The sequence below is a fragment of the Micromesistius poutassou genome (assembly GCF_964030765.1).
Source record: "Micromesistius poutassou genome assembly, chromosome: 12".
Taxonomy (NCBI): domain Eukaryota; kingdom Metazoa; phylum Chordata; class Actinopteri; order Gadiformes; family Gadidae; genus Micromesistius; species Micromesistius poutassou.
The window spans coordinates 19,288,723-19,311,399 of NC_140282.1; the positions used below are offsets into that span (position 1 = coordinate 19,288,723).

Genomic DNA, 22,677 nt, shown 5'->3' on the forward strand with positions numbered 1-22,677 from the left:
GCCTACTCATCATGCACATTTTGAGCTCAAATCAAATTGAAACAATGATTTATCCGTTTTTGTTTTAAATAACGGGTTTTCCCAAATTATCCACATGTTTCTTCATCAATGTTTTTTTAAGCTGCCAGTTCTGACACTGCACTTCAGGTCACGCTATATTGCACAACAATTAGGCCTAGTGCGGCAGGTTGTCCTGTAGGGTGCTCGCTGAGCAGGGAGCACGCTGTGGATGTCGGGCCAGAGGAAGGGGGACGCGAGGAATGGCTGAAAGCTGGCGTTGTGATCCTCCAGGAAACTAACCAGAACGACAAACCACTGCCATGTACTGCAAGTTTAGCGATTAAAACATTGCATTGTTAACCTTCCGCGGATACAACGAGATACCCACGCCTGATTTGCTTATTTATGGGACAACCGAAACGAAAAAAAAAAACCGCAAGGTAGCCTACCGTTCCGTTCGCCAGGGTGCTACTTGTTTTCATGGACCGTACGACACGGAGACGTGAGAAATGTTCATAAAGCATTTCTCGAGGACTATCTGCTACATTCGGACACTGAAAGGGAAACGCTGACATTTCCACTGTGATCCCGAATGCATTAACTATTCATATCAGTTTGTTTTGAGAGGAAAGAAGAAGAAGAAGAAGGCTTTATCTCATGACACAACCAAGAACACAGCCACATGAAAAGTCGGCGTAGGGAGAAGATTAGCCATTAAGGGACTTTTTGCTTCCACCTGACCCGAAGAGAAAATGCGCGCCTTTGTTATTTGGATATTTGCATCGTGCTATTTTCTTGGTTTTGGTGCCACTGCTCAAGGGCAGTCCACCCCGTCTGTTTGTTCCCCCTCGTGCCACTGCGATGAAGATGGGCTTGTTGACTGCTCCGGGAAGGGACTTATTGCTATTCCAGTCGGTTTAAGTGCTTTCACGTACCATCTGTAAGTATCGTCCACACCGGAAATGAAATAATTGTTATTACACTGGGATTTTACTTTTCTGCCTGCTAGACGCTAAGGCCTCTGTATTGTTTGTATCGACCTGGCTGGGACACCGCATCAGTGGTGTAGCCCAAACTTTACACCATTGGACTTGTCTGAAGAGATGTTCAGACTCATCTAAGATTGTCAGCGCTAAGGATTTCCAGTCAGACTAGTCTAATTAATAGGCAGAATGGCATTCGAAATTCAAGTTTGTTTATCTTCAGCCAAGCAACGTTAAGCCTAATTGTTTGTTTATTAATGAATAAACAAATCCAGTCTTTACTGGACCATCAATTACATCTGAGTCTGGTCTAGCACTGAGGCTTTTTTCATGCAGTCTACTATGAATGCATGGAGCAATGCCATATTCATATCATGAAGCAGTTCAATATGCTGCACTGGTTAATCATAAACTAGTAGCCTACATAACAGAGGGTAAGCAAATCACAGGTTCGAGTAGTCGTAGTACTGTCTGAAAAAGTAAGGGGCATTTTGACCATGTATTATTAGTTTGCACATGTTCCTTACACATGATTGCAGCCCCTCTTCCACCAACTTGATACTACACTGACTATAACTACAAGGTACCAGGTTGGTGGGGTTTCCTCCGACTCCGATGACTTGATTGTGGTGGCGAGGAAAATACTTGTCATACATCTTTTGCTCAAAACCTAGCCTGGATAACTTACCCTTAACTCTGAATATATATATTACTGTGCACCACATTCACTAATATCCCTAGTCTACACCATATGTGAAGTGGGCTCATGTAGTGTTGTGTTTGTGTTAAAAAAGTTCTAGGCCTCACCCCCTTTTTTCTTTTCAGTTTGTGTGTTCACATCTACATGCCGTTTGACACATTCATTTGAATGTGCAATAACAATGCAATATATCCAGTTCAGGCTTGGAAAGTATGTGGAAGGTTGATTCGGTCCCTTCTCCTGTTTGTTCTCGCAGTGTCTTGAACTCTGCTTGTCCCCCTTCCACTCCCTCTCTTCTTTTATGTTGAGAGTGCCAGGCTAGGAGAGATCATGATGGATTAGTGTGAGACACATTGCAGCTGTAGACCTCTTTCCTCCTCTCACAGCTAATGCACAGATAAACATCTTAATGAATGACGGGGAAAAGGGGCAGATTTTACCTCCTGCATACACAGGCGGTGTGTGCAAGGATAAACATTGATATGCGTTATTCTTTTTCATTCTGCAACGTTTCCTTCAGTATTCCCGGTTAATGTTGAAAAACAGGTGGAAATAAGACCACACACACACGCACACGCACACAACGGAATAACCGCAATAACAGACGTGTTTGAATGCAGCCAATGGCTCCACATCTCTCGCAGGCTTCTCTGCCCCAGGAGTTTAGGAAATGATTTATGGGATGGTTGAGATCACTCTGTTTATTTCAGCTGCATTTCCATGCAGCATCATTCATAAACTCTATCTGTAGTTTCCTGAAGAAGGAATGTTATGACGTTTCTGATAATGGATGACCAAGCAGTGGACTGATCCATCATGGGGACCTTGAGCAGACTCACCTACACGCCAAGAGCTTTGCAAGAAGTTTAATTTTGGTCAACTAAGTTTTGCCGTAATCGATGGAAAGCCATAAAAATAGGGGGGGGGGGAAAAGCAATCCTGACTACTCGGCTCCAAGACGTGGCGACATGTAACATTGGGACATCTCTAAACACATTCGTCGTCTGTACATCGTGTACTTCCTTGCGGTGGCCGAAAGTAGCGAGCTGCAGACGCATAACTTATAGGAGAGTTGGTCCACAGTACTGGAACTATGTATCTTCTAGTGTGAACAGGCAACACGTTTGCACTGAACATGGAAAGAAAGGAAGAGAGGCGGGTGGGGGAGGGAGTGGTTCAATCAGGGGGGTCTTTCATCACATTGGTTCTTGCTTACTGGCTTGCTATTGGTGCCTGCTGCCATCCATCCTTGACTGAATGATACTTTTGTTCACGGTCAGCGGAGGTGAAAGGAGCCAGTCAGAGGGGCAGGGTGACTTATGGATGGGAGAATGTTTACTTCTCTTCGTCCCTGGCTGCTACACTTCCTCCGTCTCACACACACACACACACACACACACACACACACACACACACACACACACACGTTATTCTATTTTGACAATGTCACGCAACGGCCAGTCCTACACTGTAAGTTTATCGGCTTGTTTAAAGGTTTTCTTTTATTTATTGTTTTCAATTTATAAACCAGCTCATGTGGCATTAATGGTTTTTCCGTCTTTCAGATATAACTTACCCATGTTTTAGCAAGGCTATTGTCATAGAGCTTTCTTGGAAGAGGCCAAGGCTTTTTAGGTTGAGTGGAATCTAGATTTTGCATGATTCCATGGCTGCAGCATGCTATGTTGGTGTGCCAATTTGTTTCATGCCTGGCCACCCAGGGTAATGTGAGCGTTGTGAATCATAAAACACATGCCAAAACAGAGACAAACATTTTGACCCGGAACGGAAAATCAAAAGGACTTCATGCTACTGCCTGTAACATGATGTTGGAGAGCCAGTATTAAAGTACAGTAAATGTACTGTAGCTCCTTCACATGAATTGGGGCTGTATCTTTCTGTTGGTTCATCAATTGACCTGTCGCTAGGCTCCGCCCTTAGAACGCAGATGAGCCAATGACATTCCAGCCTCAACTACACTCGGACATCGGCTCGGACAACTCTGTTGAAAACAACAGGGAGGAGTGATGTAATATAATGTAATGGTGGATTTATGTAAACATGGTCAAACGATGTGCTTGGGGTACATGTAACACAGACAGGCGGTGTCCTGAGAGGCTGCAGAATGGGGTGTATTCCATCCCTTTTCCCCAAGCCACGACGGGACAAGAAAGAGTGTGTAATGTGAATCAGACTGCGTGGCAGGCCAGAATACCAGCAGAATTTAAGATTGATACCTTCTGTATGTATTTTAAAGTTATGAAAATACCCCTCTATAGCGTAATGTAGTCCCTTGCGATTGATCCTGAAAGAAATGAAATCTTTTTTCGCCCGAAACTTGTCCAAAACCTGCTTTGATATACGGTCAGCTGACATTTGTCCACATGTTTTTGTTATGGAGTCTGGTTTGTTTGTCCGAGTTCGTCATGGAAACGACGGGGGGCGTGACTTAGCGACAGGTCAATTAGGCTTTAGTCGAGGACTGGACGATAATTAAATGTTCTTGTTCATCGTCGTCGTGGTATATTATAGTAGCCTTGTGAGTCCATCCTAATCTCTGTTAGATCCAATCCACGCTCAGGCAGCTAGCCTCAGTTCTGGACGAACAAGGAGCACCGCTTTGTGTCGGAAAAACACTTTGCTGGATAAGACAAAGACGCCGAAGGAGAAGTTGTTGTAGAAGTGCAGCAATATACGAAGTAAACAAAAGGGTTGAATCTGAGAGTGAATAACTATGTTTGGAGATGAACTGAAATCTGCCCTGAATGCTTTTTCCAGAGGAGGATATGTGTTTACTGTACATCCAACCTGATTCGACCAGTGAAGAGAGCAAGAGCGTCATTTTAGCAGTTATTTTATCTTCGTTGCAAAATACAAACTTGAAAATCGAGTTGATCTCGTGAGGTTTATATTATAGTGATTTAAAAATCAACATATTGTGATACCTGTTGTGTAATATAATTAGCTATAATGGAGGATAATGCTATCCCATTTGATTAATTCGTTTCACTTCCTGTTTTTGAAATAAAATCGTTTTTCCTTTCATGGTCTCAGGTACATTTTTGGAAAGGGACATGGTTCAGGTTTAAATACAGTAGAGTTTTGAATAGTGCACTAGTTTGGAACAGCTTGCGTGACAGGAATGTGACCACTATGACTGAAAGCACAAAGTGCATCTGAAATGTAAAGGCCTTTTCGGTTATGTTGCTCACTCACACAAGTATACAGTACATTAGGTTAGGTTAGGTTATTTTTTTTCAATTAGTTTGAATATTTTCTTGTACTATGCAATGTTACGTTATGACTTATGAGCCCTAAATTGTTCTTACATTATATAACTCCTTTATGTCAGCATAACCCATGTACAAAGCGAGGTCAATACATTTCCAAACTTTTTAAGAAGAGCACAGTATGTGAAATAGCTTACTTAACCATGGGGTTGCAACAATATTTATTTGTTGGTTGCGAGTTTGTCTTGACTTTCTGTGATTTACACACTTACAAGTGCACACTCTGTGCTGCATTCACTCTACACATGTGCCCTCTCTTTGTGCCATATTGCGTTGTGTGAGGGACGTGATGTCATTCAGGGGTTTATATCCTCAAGTGGTTGTTGGACAAACATCAATTCTGCGCTCTATTGCGAAACAATGTTTGGTTAGGTGTGAGTTGCTTTACTGTTGACATATTGGAATGGGATAGAGTGTTGTGCAAATCAGTTGTATAAGGACACACTAAAGCCATGGCCAGGAGTCTGAATATCTCCATCTTGAACTGGACCTGTACTGTTGAGGGACTGCGCCGTTTGAAAATGAAAATGACGTGTTTTAACAAAAATTATATATTTAAACGTTTATACTGTTATAAACAGGATAATGCACTTCGACTTCATAGACCCGCTCAATACATTATTCCCCACTTCATTTTCAAGGTTCCTTTTTCTTTTTTTTTATCGGATCCCCTGCATCACAAACACGCTTGGAAAAAGTGGCTGTGTTATTTGCTATATTTTACAGCTGCTGTCTTCTGGTGTCCAGAGACGAGCCTGCGGGAACTCGATGAGTAAAGCAGAAATAAGAAGGATGCGGGGGAGAGTTGTGGAAGCCTTCACTTCTCCCGTGCCCTGCATGTGGTTTTCCAACTTAATCGCCAATCTTTTCAGAGATTGTTCTATAATGCAGCGTTGCATAGCCATGCGACCACCGGCATCGCCCACTGATTGGATGCGGTTGTGGCAGTGGTGGTGGTGACGGGGTGGGGGGGGGGGAGGGGGGTGCTGGTGGTTGTGAGGTTGCTGGTTGCAGATCAGTGACAAAGTAGTTGCGGGCAGCAAAAAAGAAAAAAAGATAACAATTTTTTTTTTTTTGAAAGGATGAGGGTTACGGAGGGCAGTGATGGAGGCTCCATTGTGTAGCCCGGGGCCAAAGTTGTAATGGGATACTCAGGTAAACGCTAATCTGGGATCCAGCCGTCCTACTATGTTGTAGCAGAACTTCTGGGGGGGAGACGGTTCAGAGCATTGGGCTGGGCACCAAAAACGGTATTATATTTTAGTATTTCTACAGTGGTCAGTCTACACGGTGTTGATCTGAAACTTTTCCAGACATATTATTACTGTTTACTTACGCCGGCCGTCTGTGTTTGCTTTTAATAGCCGATTACACTCTTACAGTTCCCCCGCTTCCAGCTACATGATTGGTCAAAAACAAACATGAAAGGAAAGAACGAGAAACACCAACCGTTCACTCAGAGTGGAGCTGGTCTGCATTCAGACTTTAGGTTAATAACGTTGCATCTGATTGGTGAGACTAGGTAAACACACGTAAGTGGAGACGGGACAGGGGGTGTCAGCGAACACAAGGGGCTCTTCTGGGGGCCCCCATGCCTGCATGTGCAGAGAGGCACTGCAGAGCGAGGCAATACGATCCTCCAGCATTCAGGTGCCCACACACAAGCCGTGGAGCGATCTGCCAGTGAAACCCAAGACGAGCAGTTGGGGAGCAATTAGGGAGGGGCCACTTTGGGGGGGCATATAAGGCTTCATTTATCTGTTAACGTTAGGTCCGCTTACGGTCTCATCGTGGGCCATCTCTTCCAGTCTGGTGTCTTTGGATGTCAGACAAAAAATGATGACGTCTTACTTTTTACTACATTGTAATCTATCAAATGCTTTGTTGTGCGTATTTTAGTTTGATGGGCAATGAAATAAATGTGAACGGTGATCCAATTGTCCTTTCCAAGGTGGATATCATTTTGCCATGGATGAATTCGAAATCAAATTGAATCTATATGTTCACATATTTTCTTGCTAGGAGGGGAATCAAGGAGTCTGGTGCATATTTTTCATGTTACTACATGCCCATCTTTCTTGATGTGGCTTTGAATAGCGGAGATCCCTCGGGGCAACAGCAGAGCTTCTCCCGGGCTTTCTGCTGAGCTTTGTGTGGAAGATCATTCATAGCTCAGCCTGGAGTCCAATGTGTTTTACATCTGCAACACGTGATGTCAGTGTCAGTGCAGTTCACCACTGCTTTGTTCATCTAGGTTCATGTTAATGTGTTAATACACAAACACTGTTCATTATTCATATTATGCTAAGATAAACATAATTTGTGCTGTCAAATTGTGATTGGTAAACCTGAAAAACTGGCTGGCATCTGCTGGAAATGTCTGCTAGAAATCTGCTAGAAATGGACCATGTTCTCATTCAATTCTAACTGTACGTGAGTTACTGCATGATGAGTGTCAAAGTTGGTCATATAAGAGGAGATTGGTCAAAGAGAAGTCACCAAAATGAAACATTTAACATCAGTCCCAGTGTTACATCAGTGATAACGGTTACAACAGCTTTTATAACAAACTTGTCAAAACAAATAGAAAAGGATATACATTTTACATGAGATAATTAAAATAGAAGAAATCGCTCATCCTAATTCTTTGTGTTTCCACAGGGAGGTCAGCATGAACAACATCACTGAATTGCCTGCGGACGTCTTTAAAAACTTTCCCTACCTGGAAGAACTGTAAGTACAGAACCGTTTCAAGTCGATACGTTTCAACACAATGTGCACTCAGGGTGTTTTCTTGGCATTCACTAGCATCTTAACTCTTCTCCGTTCTCAGTTGTGTCCTGTGAACAGTTCTGAGTAGTCAAGCCAAGTCGACACAAATTCTCATGCTACTAACGCACGAGAAAAACAAGCGGAGGAATTTTAAAAGGGCAGTTGCAATCACAATCCATTGTGTGAGCCATACATATACGTGTGTTCATATACGGGATTACCATTTTAGTTTTGCGGGACTTTGTTTGTTTGGCCATATCTTATCTGCGGCGCTTGTTATTTCTTTACTTTTTTAAATCCCCCCGTCTGGCCCAGAGCTGGGAGTGTGAGATGACAATCTGTCTCTGTGATATCAGGTAACACGGCAGCACAGGGAAGGCAAAATGACCAGCGAGTGAACATGGCTGGCTGGTTCCAGCTCCACTTGCTTGCTTTTCTTTTTCCTTCCATTTTTTTTTTTTTTTTTTTTTTTCACATCTTTCAGTCGGACCAGACTGTTTTTCCAAACACTCCTTCAATCTTTTTGTTAAAGGGCAATTTACTTTTCATCACACTGTTTAGAGGAATGCAAGGCAGGAAGGAAGAGAGCAAAGTAATGGTTTCTATGACAACACAGAGCTTAAAAAAAAAACCACAAGAAAACAGCCAGTCGTCGCTGCTGCTTGGCTCTTTGAGGTCTTTTTTGGCACAACTGCCCCCAGGTAACACAGAGGGCCCGAGGAGTACATAAAGTACAACTGTCATGTTAACGTTCAATAGAATGAAGTGTGCAGTCCCAGCCACACACATGTTTTTGTCATCCAAATGCAGGGGCCGCTGCTTTTCCGTAGCTAGTTTTTTTTTTGAAGAGAACATATATCTCTTCAAAAACTAACATTTTGATTGACATATATTCTTAAGTGTATGTGTATGTTATTTCTAAATCTTTTTGCGATGGAACAAATCCACGGAGAGTGGGTGACTTTTGAGTTAAGGGTCAACGAGTAGATGGGAGCCCGGGGCTAAACGAGAGGAGGAGACAGAGACTCCAGGCAACCCAAACAGGACAGATCTGAAGAATAAACACACTGCTCCTTGTTAATAGTCACGCAGCCCTCTTAAGTCTTAAATGTTCCTTCTCTCCTGTGTCGCCCTGGGGCATATCCAAGCCCAGCAGTCATGCTGACGGATATGCACTGTCAGCCCACTGCACTTTCAGCATCTTTCTATACTTTTGAAGTCACTTGTGTTGGCTTTTGTCACGCTTTGTTGTTCGCTAAATCTTTTGTTAGCCCATATGTATTATTATTATTATTATTATTGTGTCTGTCTGCTTCTGTACATTTTTATTCAAGCAATTTGTTTAGAACCCCTTGCCTCAAATTACTTGGGCATAACATTGGCTCCCTTTTCACATTGGCCCCCTGTATCGTTTTTCATAATATTTGTGTTTGCCAGCATGAACAAGAAAACTTAAATCATAGGATTATCAACTCCCAATGGCAAAAGGGCTCGTGTGTGTGTGTGTGTGTGTGTGTGTGTGTGTGTGTGTGTGTGTGTGTGTGTGTGTGTGTGTGTGTGTGTGTGTGTGTGTGTGTGTGTGTGTGTGTGTGTGATCATAAAGGCGTACTTTAGGTTAGGTGGGAGTGCGGTTACACTCGGTTGGATCATATACTTCTGGTTAGATTGACGCCTGGAGGAGAATGTTACTAATCCGCTGAGAGGACTGTACAAGAGAGAGACAAACAACACGGCAGGCAGTGAAACTCTGAAGGGTATCTGAGCAGTTTGTCAAACTTGTTTAGTGACTCAAGACAGGGGCCTCAGATCGCAAAATGTCTCGCTTGATGTTCCACAACTTTCAATAGACTGTGTCATAGCTGCTGCGGATCCGTCGGCTCCTAAAATGCGGTTGAAGTCATTGAGATGTTCCTGTGAAAGTGCTGAAATGTGTGGTCTTCCATGACTAGTCTTGCAGTGTTCATGTCAAAACTTTTCACTTTTTTTCCCCCAAAAGTCTGTCACACAACATATTTGACAAAGCTTGAGACACATGGGCTCTGTCACTGATTGGGTGGTTTGGCACTAGATGATGTGCTTGCGGATGGTTCCACCACTGGAAGCCAGGCCTCGGGTTTGTCTCCGAGCCAAGTGACTCTGGAGAGACCCGGCTTTTTAAGAAGTACTGGTAAACGATTCAGATCCTAATTTGACAGTTGTGGTCCACCACAATAACTGAAAACTCACAGACTTGTTTCTTGTTATTCCATAAAATCTGCGGCCCATGCTCTGAGTAGTTGGGAAACTAAGAGACTTTCTACGGAGTCTGATGTTGAGCTCACAGTTCTCTTTTAGCTTACACAGTAGTGTTAGCAAGCAGGATCTGCCTGTCAGCTTGGCAAAGCATTTATGACATACTGCAGTTAGCATAACCCATAACCTTCTTAGTCCAGTCATTGACTTCCTAATTCTGTTAAAGGTTGTGAGGATACCACCGTTTTATTTTAACACAAAAGGCAGATCTGATTTATTCATCCATGTTATTGAATTATGTTGTTCAGATGCAATTTCAGTCACAATAACATAACTAGGATACAAAGATGTGCTCACAATGTTGTCGTGTCTTCCCTTCTTAGTTTCTTTAAGAGGAGATGGGACATTCTTTCCAATATAAATAATAAGAATGCATGTATAAACACGAAAAAACCCATCCATCCACATTTGAGTTTCAGTCGTGGGAAGAGGATTTAGTCAGGCATGACCAGAGGCAAGAGACGCTGGGATTACAGGAAGCAATTTGAAATGGTACAACAGGAAGTAAGGTTTACGCGTACACACTAAACACTCAACAAATGATCAACAAACCTTTTTGTACCTGGCTTGTAGACATTTCCTGACATGCTACCGGTTCGGTCCTACTTCTTGAATGTTTCGGAGCAATAAGCAATAGACTTTTAGGGGGGGGGGGGGTACTAGGGACACTAGGGGGGATACTAGCATGCGTGCATTCATATTCAAAGCAACTGTTGGTACCTGAAAACGAGGAAGGTTTAAAAGGAGATTTGGGATGGCTTCCTGTAGCAAAAAAATTAAGAAAGCAGTGTTCTACATGGTTACAAGATATATGATTTCAAATGTCTTGTATCATATTTGTGTTGTATGCGAACTACAGGTTTTTTTTTCAGTAAGGTCGCGTGAACTGTAAGCAATAACTCATTACCAGTAGAAATCTTTGCCATCCAAAATTCTTCAAGTACTTACAACTTTTTGTCGCTCAGGAATGTTCCTAATCCATAGAAATGACCATAGAAACCTTTTGCCTACATCTTCATTCGAGAAACAACACTTATTATGTGCACTATTTAGTCAATTTAAGTATGAAAGCACGCATAGACACCCCAGTTCTGTCAGCCTTTTATTAGCGTGTTATTTATTGAGCAACGATAGCATGAGCTCTGCCCAGAAGACAAGTGGGCTTCTGTCAGAGACGGCTGGGTTACGCGGGCTGACACCCGGCAGCTCTCCATGCACGGGGAATTCAGCCCGTCCCAACTCAAGTTGCAGAGTGATAAATCTGTTGCTAATCTCTGGGGCCAGATAATATGCCAGAGCCATGCATCCCCCCGTCAGCGTGCCTGCTGCTTATTTACACCCCTGTTTCCTACGGAGGTTTGACAGGAAAGAGGAGGAGCACGCGCGACAACTAGATGAACACAAGCCAAGGCAAAATTAATTGGGTACAAATTAGTTCCAATGTCGTTTTTTGATCTCGTGAGCTCTAAGACGGACCTCCCATCATTCCTGTGGTTGTCCTTGTATTTGTGCCCCGTTTGAATCGTAACAGTCTGTCTTTCTGTTAGTACAAGAGCAATTAAGTAAGATTGACTTCCTGTCATTCCTGCGGTTGCCCTTGTATTTGTACACATTTCAATAGTAACAGTCAGGCTTTCTGTTCGCACCAGAGCAATCAAGAAAGATGGACTTCCCTTCATTCCTGTGGTAATCCTTCTGCTTCCTAGCCAGACATCGCCAGACTAATTCGCAAATGGGTATCATTTATTTCTATTTTTTTGGATCAAGCAGCGGGATTAAAGACTCAGAGCAAGTGTTGGTATGAAGGTCCAGGAAGGAATCCAGGACCGGATAACCAACACTGGTCGTAATCTGTCCTGGGTGTCGGATGAAGTGAGAACAGGCCGTGTCACCCTTGAGCGCCATCTTTTTAGCTAATAACAACAACGGGTGTATTCACGAACGCTCTCGACGCGAGGAACCCCTCACACTATGCCACGGCGCATTCCTCAGTTATAAATAATGACCCGTGTCATGGTTACTTTGTGTGATCAAAACACTACTGGTAATCATACATCATGTACAGTGTATCAAACGGGATTTTTCTAATGTTGAATCCTCCCTGCCCTTGTGTGTGTCTCGTCTATCCCCCCTCGTTCTCCTGTGTTTCTCCTCAAGACGCCTGGCAGGAAATGACCTTGCGTTCATCGATCCGGCCGCCCTGTCCGGACTGAATCAGCTCAAAATCCTGTAAGCAACACTCAATAACAATGAAAAAACAACAATGTTGGGCCGTTTTCCACCTGAAAAACCTCTCTGCGTGTTTTGTTCTTTTTCCTTTCTTGGATTCTTGAATCACAGAGGTTTATGTTCTTGCGTTTTTGATTTTTTTTTTGACAGGATGCTCTCAAATAATCAACTGAAGACTGTCCCCAGTGCAGCTCTGAAAGACCTCCATTCTCTACAGTCTCTGTGAGTATACCTATGCATACAGTGTGGGCCCAGGGATTTGCATGCTACAGTTTTATGTGTGCGTGGAGGACACTGCCCTGCATTCTGTGTCAAGCACAGAGAAGCCAAAAGACACTGACTGCTAATCTGAAGCAACCTTAACCTTTGTCTATCGGAGCCACACAAATTCCATTTTACGATTACAATATACATTTGGAGACGCAATGTTTAAATTGACCATTGTCGCCGCTTAGCTTGGCAGTTTCAGACTCAGAAATCAGTTCACGTCAATGTACATCGTGTCTATAACGGGACAGCCTGCTATTTGTTTTTTTCACTGAAAGACTATCTCAGCAGCATATGTCGTTCACAATATGTGTGTTGCTATGGCTATACGAGTGGCCGGGATACGCCCGGAGAAGTGACTAACGTTTGCCATGCTTACCTCTGCTAGGGTCTAGTGCTCATACGTGTTCACTTTAACACCTTCCGTGTTTTCCCGATTGGATCGCCGCCCCTATTTGGATCGCCACATTTAATGGCAATTTGATTGATTTGAGATACCTGACACTTTGTATTGATGGGCCTTTTTCTCCTTGCCGCCATCTTGATCCAAGCTGGGTGGGGGCACTGAAGGAGGCACGAATTCCGCATTTCCTTCCCCCACCCAGCTAGCATTTAGACGAAGGCCCATTTCAGCCACGTGTGAGTGGCTGGGACTTCCTCCAGTGCTTGTGTCCAGACATAGCGTGTGTCCCGTAGGACTTGATTGACCCTGACAAGGAAAACTTCACACCAAAACCAACATTCCCCCCCCGAGCTCCCCCGCTAAGAAAAAGAGTGCCAGCGACAAACTGTCAGGAGGCGTGAGCGACGGGAACCTGCAGTTCACATTTCTGTACACATTTGAATAGTAGCAGTCTGCCTCTCTGCTGCACCTAATCCTCATGACACGCACCGATATAATATACATTCATACAGCGTGTTTGAAAAGTGTCTGATCTGTGCGTGTCTAGTTGAAAAGTTCTAAAATGTTAGTGCTCTCGTTGTGGGCTAAACAACTGTATGCCAAGTGTGTAAGCACCACTGGAATGCAGCCTTAGGCTCCTGACCCCGTTTGGAGTCGGAGGAGCGAGGTAACGTGTGCAGCTCAACGTCTGGGAGCAGCCGTTACAGTACTGCAACCCGTCACCAACACAGACACCCTTTCACCTCCACGTCCACTGCTCAGCTGTCTGTCTGTCTGTCTGTCTGTCTGTCTGCCTGCCTGCCTGTCTGTCTGCCTGTCTGTCTGTCTGTCTGTCTGTGGCTGACAGATGATGACTGCACAGTGTATTTAAGGATGGATCAAATGAGTTTGGGTTTAAGAAAGGGGTTTGTGATTTCAAGAAATATGAGATCCAACCCTTCTCTCTGTCCAAATTGCCTGGAATCTTCTCATTACTTAACTTGTTCAATAAGGGAAAAATGGATCGGATACTGTGTGTGTGTGTGTGTGTGTGTGTGTGTGTGTGTGTGTGTGTGTGTGTGTGTGTGTGTGTGTGTGTGTGTGTGTGTGTGTGTGTGTGTGTGTGTGTGTGTGTGTGTGTACGTGTATATACACGTATATATGTGTACATATATGCATATATACACACGTCTGTTTATGTAATGTGTTGAATAACTATTTCCCTGCATTAAAAGCAAATTATTTTTTTCCACATTAGCTCTTGAAGTACTGAAGCACTAAAATGATTCACTTTGTTATTTATTCATTTTGATTACTACTATGATTACTATTCTACTTTTTACTACTACTTTTATTACTACTTCTTTTTCTATTTTATTATTACTATTCAAGTTACAAGTTTATACGGTTTCTCTTTTCTTCTACGCACCTTCTTGGTTGTTGTTTGGTTCAGATCCCTGGGGGCTGTGACTGTGTATGTGAGTCGTTCTGTTGGAACCCTTTTTGCCTCGGGGCCTCTTCAGTCCCAGCACGACTAATGGAGTCGGAGCTAAACACACGGAGAAAATCCAGCTTTCAGCTATTATCACCCCTCATCCACCCCTCTTGTCCCTAAGACCCCCCCCCCCCCCCCCCTCCGTGTGTGGGTGGGTGGCTGGGTCAGTAGGGGTGGGTGTGTGTGTGTGTGTGTGTGTGTGTGTGTGTGGGAGTGTGTGCCTGCATGTTTGTAGGGTTGAAGTATAATGTTTTGTCAGCACCACGGCGGTGTTGGCAGGCTTTGGCCCGTGCCCTAGAGAGCTATCTGTCAATCAATAAAGCGACTGTTTTGCTTGCAGCAAATAATAAACAACTTTGCAAGAGGGTGAGAACAAAAGAAGAGATTACTGATAAAGGATTGTGTGTCTGTGTTGTTTAACGATGGTGCTGGCATTTGCATGGTCTCTTAAATCAAAGCATACGATTCCCATTCACAAGATCAGCTGAATTATACATAATGCTATGCATGGTTCATTATCTCCCTCATAACAGTTTTTACATACAAACATACAGGTTGAGCATTGTTTTGTTTTTGTCAGACATCTCACAAATCTTCAGCAATGTACTCGGCAAGATACAATTATCCAACATGTGTAAACGAATGATGAATGTGTGCCGTTCATGTGTGTGAATATTGAAGAGTGAGTATCACATTGGAAGACCTGTAGGACAGAGGACGACTAGCCAACATTCTAAACACATTGTCGACATGAGATGTGTTGTGAGACACGAGTCTTGTTTCTTGGTCTTCTAGTCGCATGGATGCCAACCACATCACCTCGGTCCCAGAGGACAGCTTCAAAGGACTCCAGCAGCTGCGCCACCTTTGGTTGGATGACAACAACCTGACGGAGGTCCCCGTTGGCTCCCTCAGACATCAGGCCAACCTCCAAGCTTTAACGTTGGCGCTGAACCGCATCTCTTACATCCCAGACAACGCTTTTGCAAACCTAACCAGTCTGGTTGTGCTGTGAGTTTTTTAGTTTTTTTGACATTTATTTTTATGGTTTTTTAAATTGCTTAGATCAAATGTTGAATGGGTGATCTATTTATAATCAAATATAATCCAAATGCAATTCTGTATGGAAAAACATGTGTTAAACCTGCAGGTGTAACTTACCATCTTTATTTCCATAGGCATCTCCATAACAACAGGATTAAAGAGATTGGGGAGCACTGTTTCAATGGGCTAGTCAATTTAGAGACATTGTAAGTAGTGTGTGTGTGTGTGTGTGTGTGTGTGTGTGTGTGTGTGTGTGTGTGTGTGTGTGTGTGTGTGTGTGTGTGTGTGTGTGTGTGTGTGTGTGTGTGTGTGTGTGTGAGAACACCCCACCCACCTTCACTGCAGTCTGCCTAATGTCAGTGTGTCCACTTCCTCCTGTAATTGCTCCAGGATAAATAGAGCAAAGTCCAGGATTGTTATCATATCTGCCCTCCTGTTTGCTGCTTCCTCTTGCCATTGTTGCCACACAAATATACTTACTTTAGTGGCAGTCTAACCCTAACCCTGTTGGCAACAGACACTCATTTTGCCGAACTTTTGTAAAGCCATGAAGAAAGTAATATGACCACGTAAAACCCAAATCAGAAAATATATGGTTATTATCTATGCTGCACCACAATTGAATACTATTTTCCCTACGGTTGCTTTCTTCCTGGTAATATCCTAGTTATTGGATGTTGTTGGACTACTGGGAGAGGTTAATGTGTGATGTGAAAGTGAGATGACAAAATTGTACAGCAGTAGTTGCTAACTTCAGGGTTGCTGTTTTTGTATTTTTATTCAGAGACCTCAACTTCAACAACCTCATGGTTTTTCCCAGAGCAATAGAGGCCCTGCCTAAACTCAAGGAGCTGTGAGTATATTGCTATTATTTGTCCCTTTGTGAATCAAGTTGCACCTATATACCTTGTGCCATATCTCGGCCAAGAATCCCAGTGTCTATATTAGGTTGATATCATGTCATTTGCATTTGGAATATTTCTGTATTCTTGTTCCGGGTATTTTCAACAAGGAGTTCTGCAAGGGGCTCCAAGAACATTTTCTAGTATGGAAGCTGCTTTCGTTTTCCCCCCTCCTTTAACACAAGCAGAACCATTCAATGTGTAGTTTCTTTGTGTCCTCAATCTCAGAGAAGTGCACTACCATCATAGCCATGTTGCAGGGTACCGTTACTCTCCAAATACACAATTTATTTCCAGGCAATCGTCCTAGTTATCCAAGTATATTCACTGCTTCGTCTCGTTGGTGCGTTGTGCACAATTCAGCCTTTTGTACAGCCTTTGTGGCTCAGATCTAAGCTTACCATGATTGCATTTTTTTAGATAAATCAGAAATATGCTAAACTCCAACCGATTCTGAATGTATGACATTTACTATTGCTGTCTTGTGTTCTGTCCACAGTGGTTTCCATAGCAACGATATAGCTTCCATACCTGAAGGTGCCTTCCACCACAACCCTCTGTTGCGAACCATGTAAGGTCAAACACCGCCCACTGTTTCAGTGCTGTTCACTTGCCTGCACAAATATTGACGTATACTGGGCTGGCATGCATGTACACACATGTCTGCCTTCACAAGACAAACACACACACATGTCTGCCTTCACAAGACACACACACACACACACACACACACACACACACACACACACACACACACACACACACACACACACACACACACACGCATGTCTGCCTCAACAAGACGCACACATCTGTCTTCACAAGACAAACACACACACACACACACACATACACACGTTTGCTTTCACAAGATACACACACACACACACACACATCTGCCTTCACAAGACACGCACACACACGTCTGCCTTCGCTAGACACACACACTGATCTGCAGAGAGATCAAAGCCTCAGAGTGGTAATGTCCAGAAGATGGTGCCATTTTTGCACAGTGAAATTATTTTTGAGTTTGAATTCCGTCCCGTTTTGCTTCGCCCCCTACAGCCACCTCTATGACAACCCTCTGTCGTTCGTCGGGGCCACGGCGTTCCAGAACCTAACTGACCTGCACTCTCTGTAAGTCCCGCAGTCTGGAGTCCTCCTGATCTGCTTCACTGTTCTGATAACCTAAGGCCCTGAGGCGCTCGTAGTTCGACGCCTCGGTAATACATAACCACGTTACCAGAACCGTAAGCATTTGATGTCTTGAGTCTGTTCGACGGGGATGGAACACGGTGGAACATGCTTTGGTCATGAGTGTCATGTGATTGGTCATGTGATCTGTGGGTCAGGATGCTGCGCGGGGCCAGTCAGATGCAGGACTTCCCGATCCTTACTTCCACTAACAACCTGGAGAGTTTGTAAGTAGCTGACCTTCCACGTCCCCGTTCACCTGAAAACGTCCTCTCGTCCCTGACCTCATCTATTGTGAAATTGCACCTCGTTGTACTGCTAACATGCAGTTTGTGTTGCTTTGATTTTCAGGACCCTGACGGGCACCAAGATCTCCTCCATTCCAGCCCATTTGTGTGAAGACCTGAAGTTGCTTCGCACGTTGTAAGAGAGACCTCCTCCTCCTCCTCATCATTATATATAACTTCAACCTCTATAACACTCCTGTAGATAGTGCTGTCCATTAGTACAAAGTTTGTTAGCTCGTTTTTCTTTTCTTTTATTTAAAATGTTAAACTCCCTGGAATGATACTGACATAAGGTGTTGTGGTCCTGACATATTGTCTGATATATTCATCCCCTATAAGATTAGGTTTATTTAGTGTATGTTCTTTAATGACTGGTTGGGGCAAATTCTTTGGTGACAGTGAAGGTTATTCTGTTCTCTGTTCTATGAAAATAGGCGTATGTGATTTGTTTTGATTGTACATATCATTTCCTGCCGATGGTGCTAACCTCCGGTCCATGTCCTGCAGAGACCTGTCCTACAACCAGATTGAGGAGCTGCCGTCTTTCCACGGATGTGTCGCCCTGCAGGAGCTGTAAGTCTTAACCGCGCGCCTTGCCTTCAAGATAGAATAATGTCAACAGGGAGAGGAAACCGGGGAGAGTACTAACTCATATTTCATCTCTCTTTTAAACTATTTGCAAATTGTTTCCAAACAACAGAAATCTGCAACAGAATCACATTCGACAAATCAACAGAGACACTTTCCAAGGACTCAGTGCTCTACGCTTGCTGTGAGTGGCCATGAAAAAAAGCACACACACACACACACACACACACACACACACACACACACACACACACACACACACACACACACACACACACACACACACACACACACACACACACACACACACACACACACACACACACACACACACACACACACGCATGCACGTGCACACGCGCACACAGTGCAAATTATGATATAATTAGGACCAATTTTAAGACAATATATGCTCATATTTTAAATGCAAATTGTATTTGTTCTCCACAGAGATCTGAGCAGGAATGGCATAGGATTCATCCACAAAGATGCTTTCCTCTCTCTGACCGCACTTACAAACCTGTGAGTATTGTTTCCATTCTTCTCCACTCTAGCATAGTAGATTAGCACACTCTATTTGGACCTCTATTTGTGTACGTCGTTCCACTCTTGTGTTCATACGTGTGACTTGCTCTCCCCCCCCTCCACTCCTACCATCCCAGGGACCTGAGTATGAACTCTCTGACGGGGGTCCCAACAACGGGTCTGAATTCACTCAGCCAGCTGAAGCTCTCGGGGAACCTGCAGATGACAAACATGCTGAGTGCAAAGAGCCTGCCCAAACTGAGGTGAGACTTTGTTCTGATATTGTCCTGAACTCTCCCCCCCAGGGGGTCTTCCAGTGTTTCCTCACCTCCCCGTCTACGGTTCCCAGCGATGTGGTAGTGCGGTGAAGTCGTGTTTCGGATGGAGAGCAGCGCTTTGTCAGGTGTCGGGCCGTTGATGTTGTCTTCGTTCCGCAGGTCCCTCTCTGCGCCGTATGCCTACCAGTGCTGTGCTTTTGTGGACTGTAGCCCCATGATGGGTCCCTCAGACGCTGACGACGTGAAGCAGCCCACAGGTGAGACGTGAGCTGTGCTGAGCGGCCTCAACGTGTGTTCTGGGTGACTGAGCAAATTGTTTTCTTGGGACTTCATGGAAGCGCCACAGAGTCCCAGATTTCAACGTTCACTTTGTTCCCACCTCTTCTCCTCTGTATCTCCGTTAGCTTGACTACATGAAAGGTTGCAACAGTTGATTTTCTTCCAGTGCTAATATATCTATTAATTGTATCTTCCGGTGCATTAACGGCTCATGATTGCCTGTTTTTTTTCTCTTCAGATGGGGAAGATGTGGAGAGAATCTCAATGATAATGCGCTGCACCCCCTCACCAGGTAGGCAGCAACACAGCTGAATGATTGCTATCCGCCTTCTTTGTGACACACATCTTTGCGGTTATTTTGTTTACGTCTTTATTCACTTTAACGTCCATCACCTTCCTTATCAGTGCATCTAAACCGTGCATATTATCAGCAGTTGCAGACTATATAAAAGGGGTGAGATCTGTGCTAGCCTCCAGACGATCGCGTTATAATAAACCAGTCAAAACAAACGTTTCCGCCCCTGTTGTCCCCCGGGGCCTCCAGGAGCCTTCAAGCCCTGCGAGCACCTCCTGGGGAACTGGATGATCCGCGTGACGGTGTGGTTCATCTGCCTGGTGGCGCTGGTCTTCAACTCCCTGGTGCTGGTGGTGACCTTCGGCCCCGCGCGGCCGGCCCCGGGCCCCTGCCACCCGCAGGGCCCCTCCCTCTCGGCGGCGCGGCTGCTCACGGGCCTGCTGGCCCTGGCCAACCTTCTGACGGGGCTGTACGTGGCCGTGCTCTCCCTGCTGGACCTCGCCACCTGGGGCTCCTTCGCCCAGTTCGGCGTGTGGTGGGAGATGGGCGCGGGCTGCCAGGTCACCGGCGCCCTGGCCGTCTTCTCCTCGGAGTGGGCGGTGCTGCTGCTGGCGCTGGCCGCCGTGGAGCGCGGCGTGGCGGTGCGGGCCGTCCTCCGCAAGAGCACGCTGTCGCCGGCGCGGCGGGGCCGCGGGGACGCCGCCGCGGCCACGCCGGCGTGCCTGCGGGGCGACCGGCGCTTCGGCCTGACGGCGGGCCTGCTGGCGCTGCTGGCGGCCGCCGCCGCCGCGCTGCCCCGCGCCGCCTCCGGCGAGCCCTCGGCCTCGCCGCTCTGCCTGCCCTTCGCCGGCGGCCAGGGCGCGGCGCTGAGCGTCACGCTGGTGCTGGTGCTGCTCAACGCCCTGGCCTTCCTGTTCACGGCCGCCGTCTACACCCAGCTGTACTGCCAGCTGGGCCGCACCGACCTGGCGGACCCCGAGCAGACGGGCGCCCTGCGCCACGTGGCCTGGCTCATCTTCACCAACTGCATCTTCTTCTGCCCGCTGGCCGCCTTCTCCTTCGCGCCGCTCCTCGCCGGCTCGGCGGCGGCGGCCGGCGGGCCGGAGATCGCCAAGTCGGTGGTGCTGCTGTTCTTCCCGCTGCCGGCCTGCCTGAACCCCGTGCTCTACGTGTTCTTCAGCCCGGCCTTCAGGGAGGACTGGCTGCGGCTGAGGGCCGGCGCCCGCGGGGCCGGCGCCCGGGGAGGCGGCGGCGGCGTGGCGGTGCGCGGCGTGAAGGCGGTCGCCGGGGGGTCGCTGGGCGCCCGCCGCTGCCCCGGGGGCGCCGGCGACCGGGGAGGGGGGGGCGGCGGCGGGCTGGCGGCGCCGGGGGCATACGGCTGCGGCGGGGCGTACGCGCCGCTCTGCGAGGAGACGACGGCGGCGGCGGCGGCGGTGTGCGCGCAGTGTGAGGCGGCGCTGCGCGCCAGGACCTGCACCTCCCCCCCCGCCTCCTCCTCCTCCTCCTCCTCCTCCTCCTCCTCCTCCTCCGCTGCCGCCTGCAGACACTTGGTGAAGTCCCACAGCTGCCCCACGCTGACGGCGGGCGGCGCGGCGCTGTGCCAGCGGGCCGAGGGCTACTGGGCCGACCACGGCACGCCCTCGGCCCAGTCGGAGTACGCCGACGAGGGGGACTCGTTCCTGTCCGACAGCTCGGACCAGGTGCAGGCCTGCGGCCGCGCCTGCTTCTGCCAGAGCCGAGGCCTCCCCCTGGTGCACTACTCGTACAACATACCTCGCACCAAGGACTAGCCCGGCCCGGCCCCAGGTGTGCGCGCGCGGGTGCGTGCGTGCGTGCGCGCGTGCGTGCGTGCGTGCGGGTGCGTGCGTGCGTGCGCGCGCGGGTGCGTGCGTGCGCGCGCGGGTCCGACCAGCCTCTCTTCCTCGTTTGTGTAATGTGCAGACTACCCTGTCAATAGACTCTTCGGAAAGCACTTATTTTTTTTAAAAACAAAAAAACGCCTAAAGGGAACGGTGTGTCACGGTGTGAAGTGACGGGGGCCCGCTGCCGGTGTCACCGGACGTGACTGAGCGGAGCGAACTAGCCCAGAAGGATGTCACTCAGGAGATCCTTGCTACCAGTGCCTGCTTCTCGGTTCAAGTCGGACTAAATATGAGCATCTTACGGACCTCAACCTGTCACTTCTAGCTGCGGTTCTTGTGCCCATTTCCACTTCACCTGTACGTGCTATTAGTGCTCAAATATCGTCTATATATATATATATATATATATATATATAATTTCAAACTTCTATGTCGCTGTGGAACTTTATGGTCATTGTAGCAGTGGTATTGATCTTCATGGTATTGATCGTTTTAGTTTTAATGAAATGTCCCTTCAGGAGACGAGGGTGAACGGAGAGAGGGCTCTTAAAGGTAAGGGGATGGGTTATGGATAACTTGTGCAGCACACCCAACCCTTCTCATCTAATCCACATCCACTTTTCCTTCTCTGTCACGGTTAAGTGCCCTGTACTTGCATTTCGTGAAAGCAATGACAAATGATTTGTCATTTTTATCAGAAGCGGTTTTTCACTGTACAAAAAAGTATGACAACGAATGTGATAAAAAAAAAAAAAAGTAGCAAATATCACTGTTTTTCCAACAGCTGTGCTGGGTTTTATCGTGTGCTGCTTTAATTTATTATTTTGTGCAGCAAGAATGTGTGGGTCGCAGTAACTTCAGGTATATGAATGGTGGCCTTTGGATGATGAATGCACATAACCCCAGCACTCGCTACCATTAGAGCACCTCTCGTGAAAATTCTATCCAAATACATTTTATTTGTTCCTTTTGTATGTTAGTACTGTAAATGTTAAATGATGGCTCAACATGTT

At 46.2% G+C, this 22,677-nt stretch overlaps 1 protein-coding gene across 1 annotated transcript; it reads left to right on the plus strand.

Moving 5' to 3' along the window:
- Nucleotides 1-248: 248 nt before the first annotated feature.
- lgr4 (leucine-rich repeat containing G protein-coupled receptor 4) lies at nucleotides 249-21,615 on the plus strand. Its single transcript, XM_084476499.1, has 18 exons — nucleotides 249-940; nucleotides 7,635-7,706; nucleotides 12,195-12,266; nucleotides 12,417-12,488; nucleotides 15,206-15,421; nucleotides 15,589-15,660; nucleotides 16,239-16,307; nucleotides 16,856-16,927; nucleotides 17,422-17,493; nucleotides 17,709-17,777; nucleotides 17,902-17,973; nucleotides 18,345-18,410; nucleotides 18,538-18,609; nucleotides 18,876-18,947; nucleotides 19,088-19,213; nucleotides 19,388-19,485; nucleotides 19,746-19,799; nucleotides 20,052-21,615. The coding sequence occupies exons 1-18, from the start codon at nucleotides 753-755 to the stop codon at nucleotides 21,590-21,592; spliced, it is 3,075 nt and encodes a 1,024-aa protein (XP_084332625.1). The 5' UTR covers nucleotides 249-752; the 3' UTR covers nucleotides 21,593-21,615.
- Nucleotides 21,616-22,677: the final 1,062 nt, after the last annotated feature.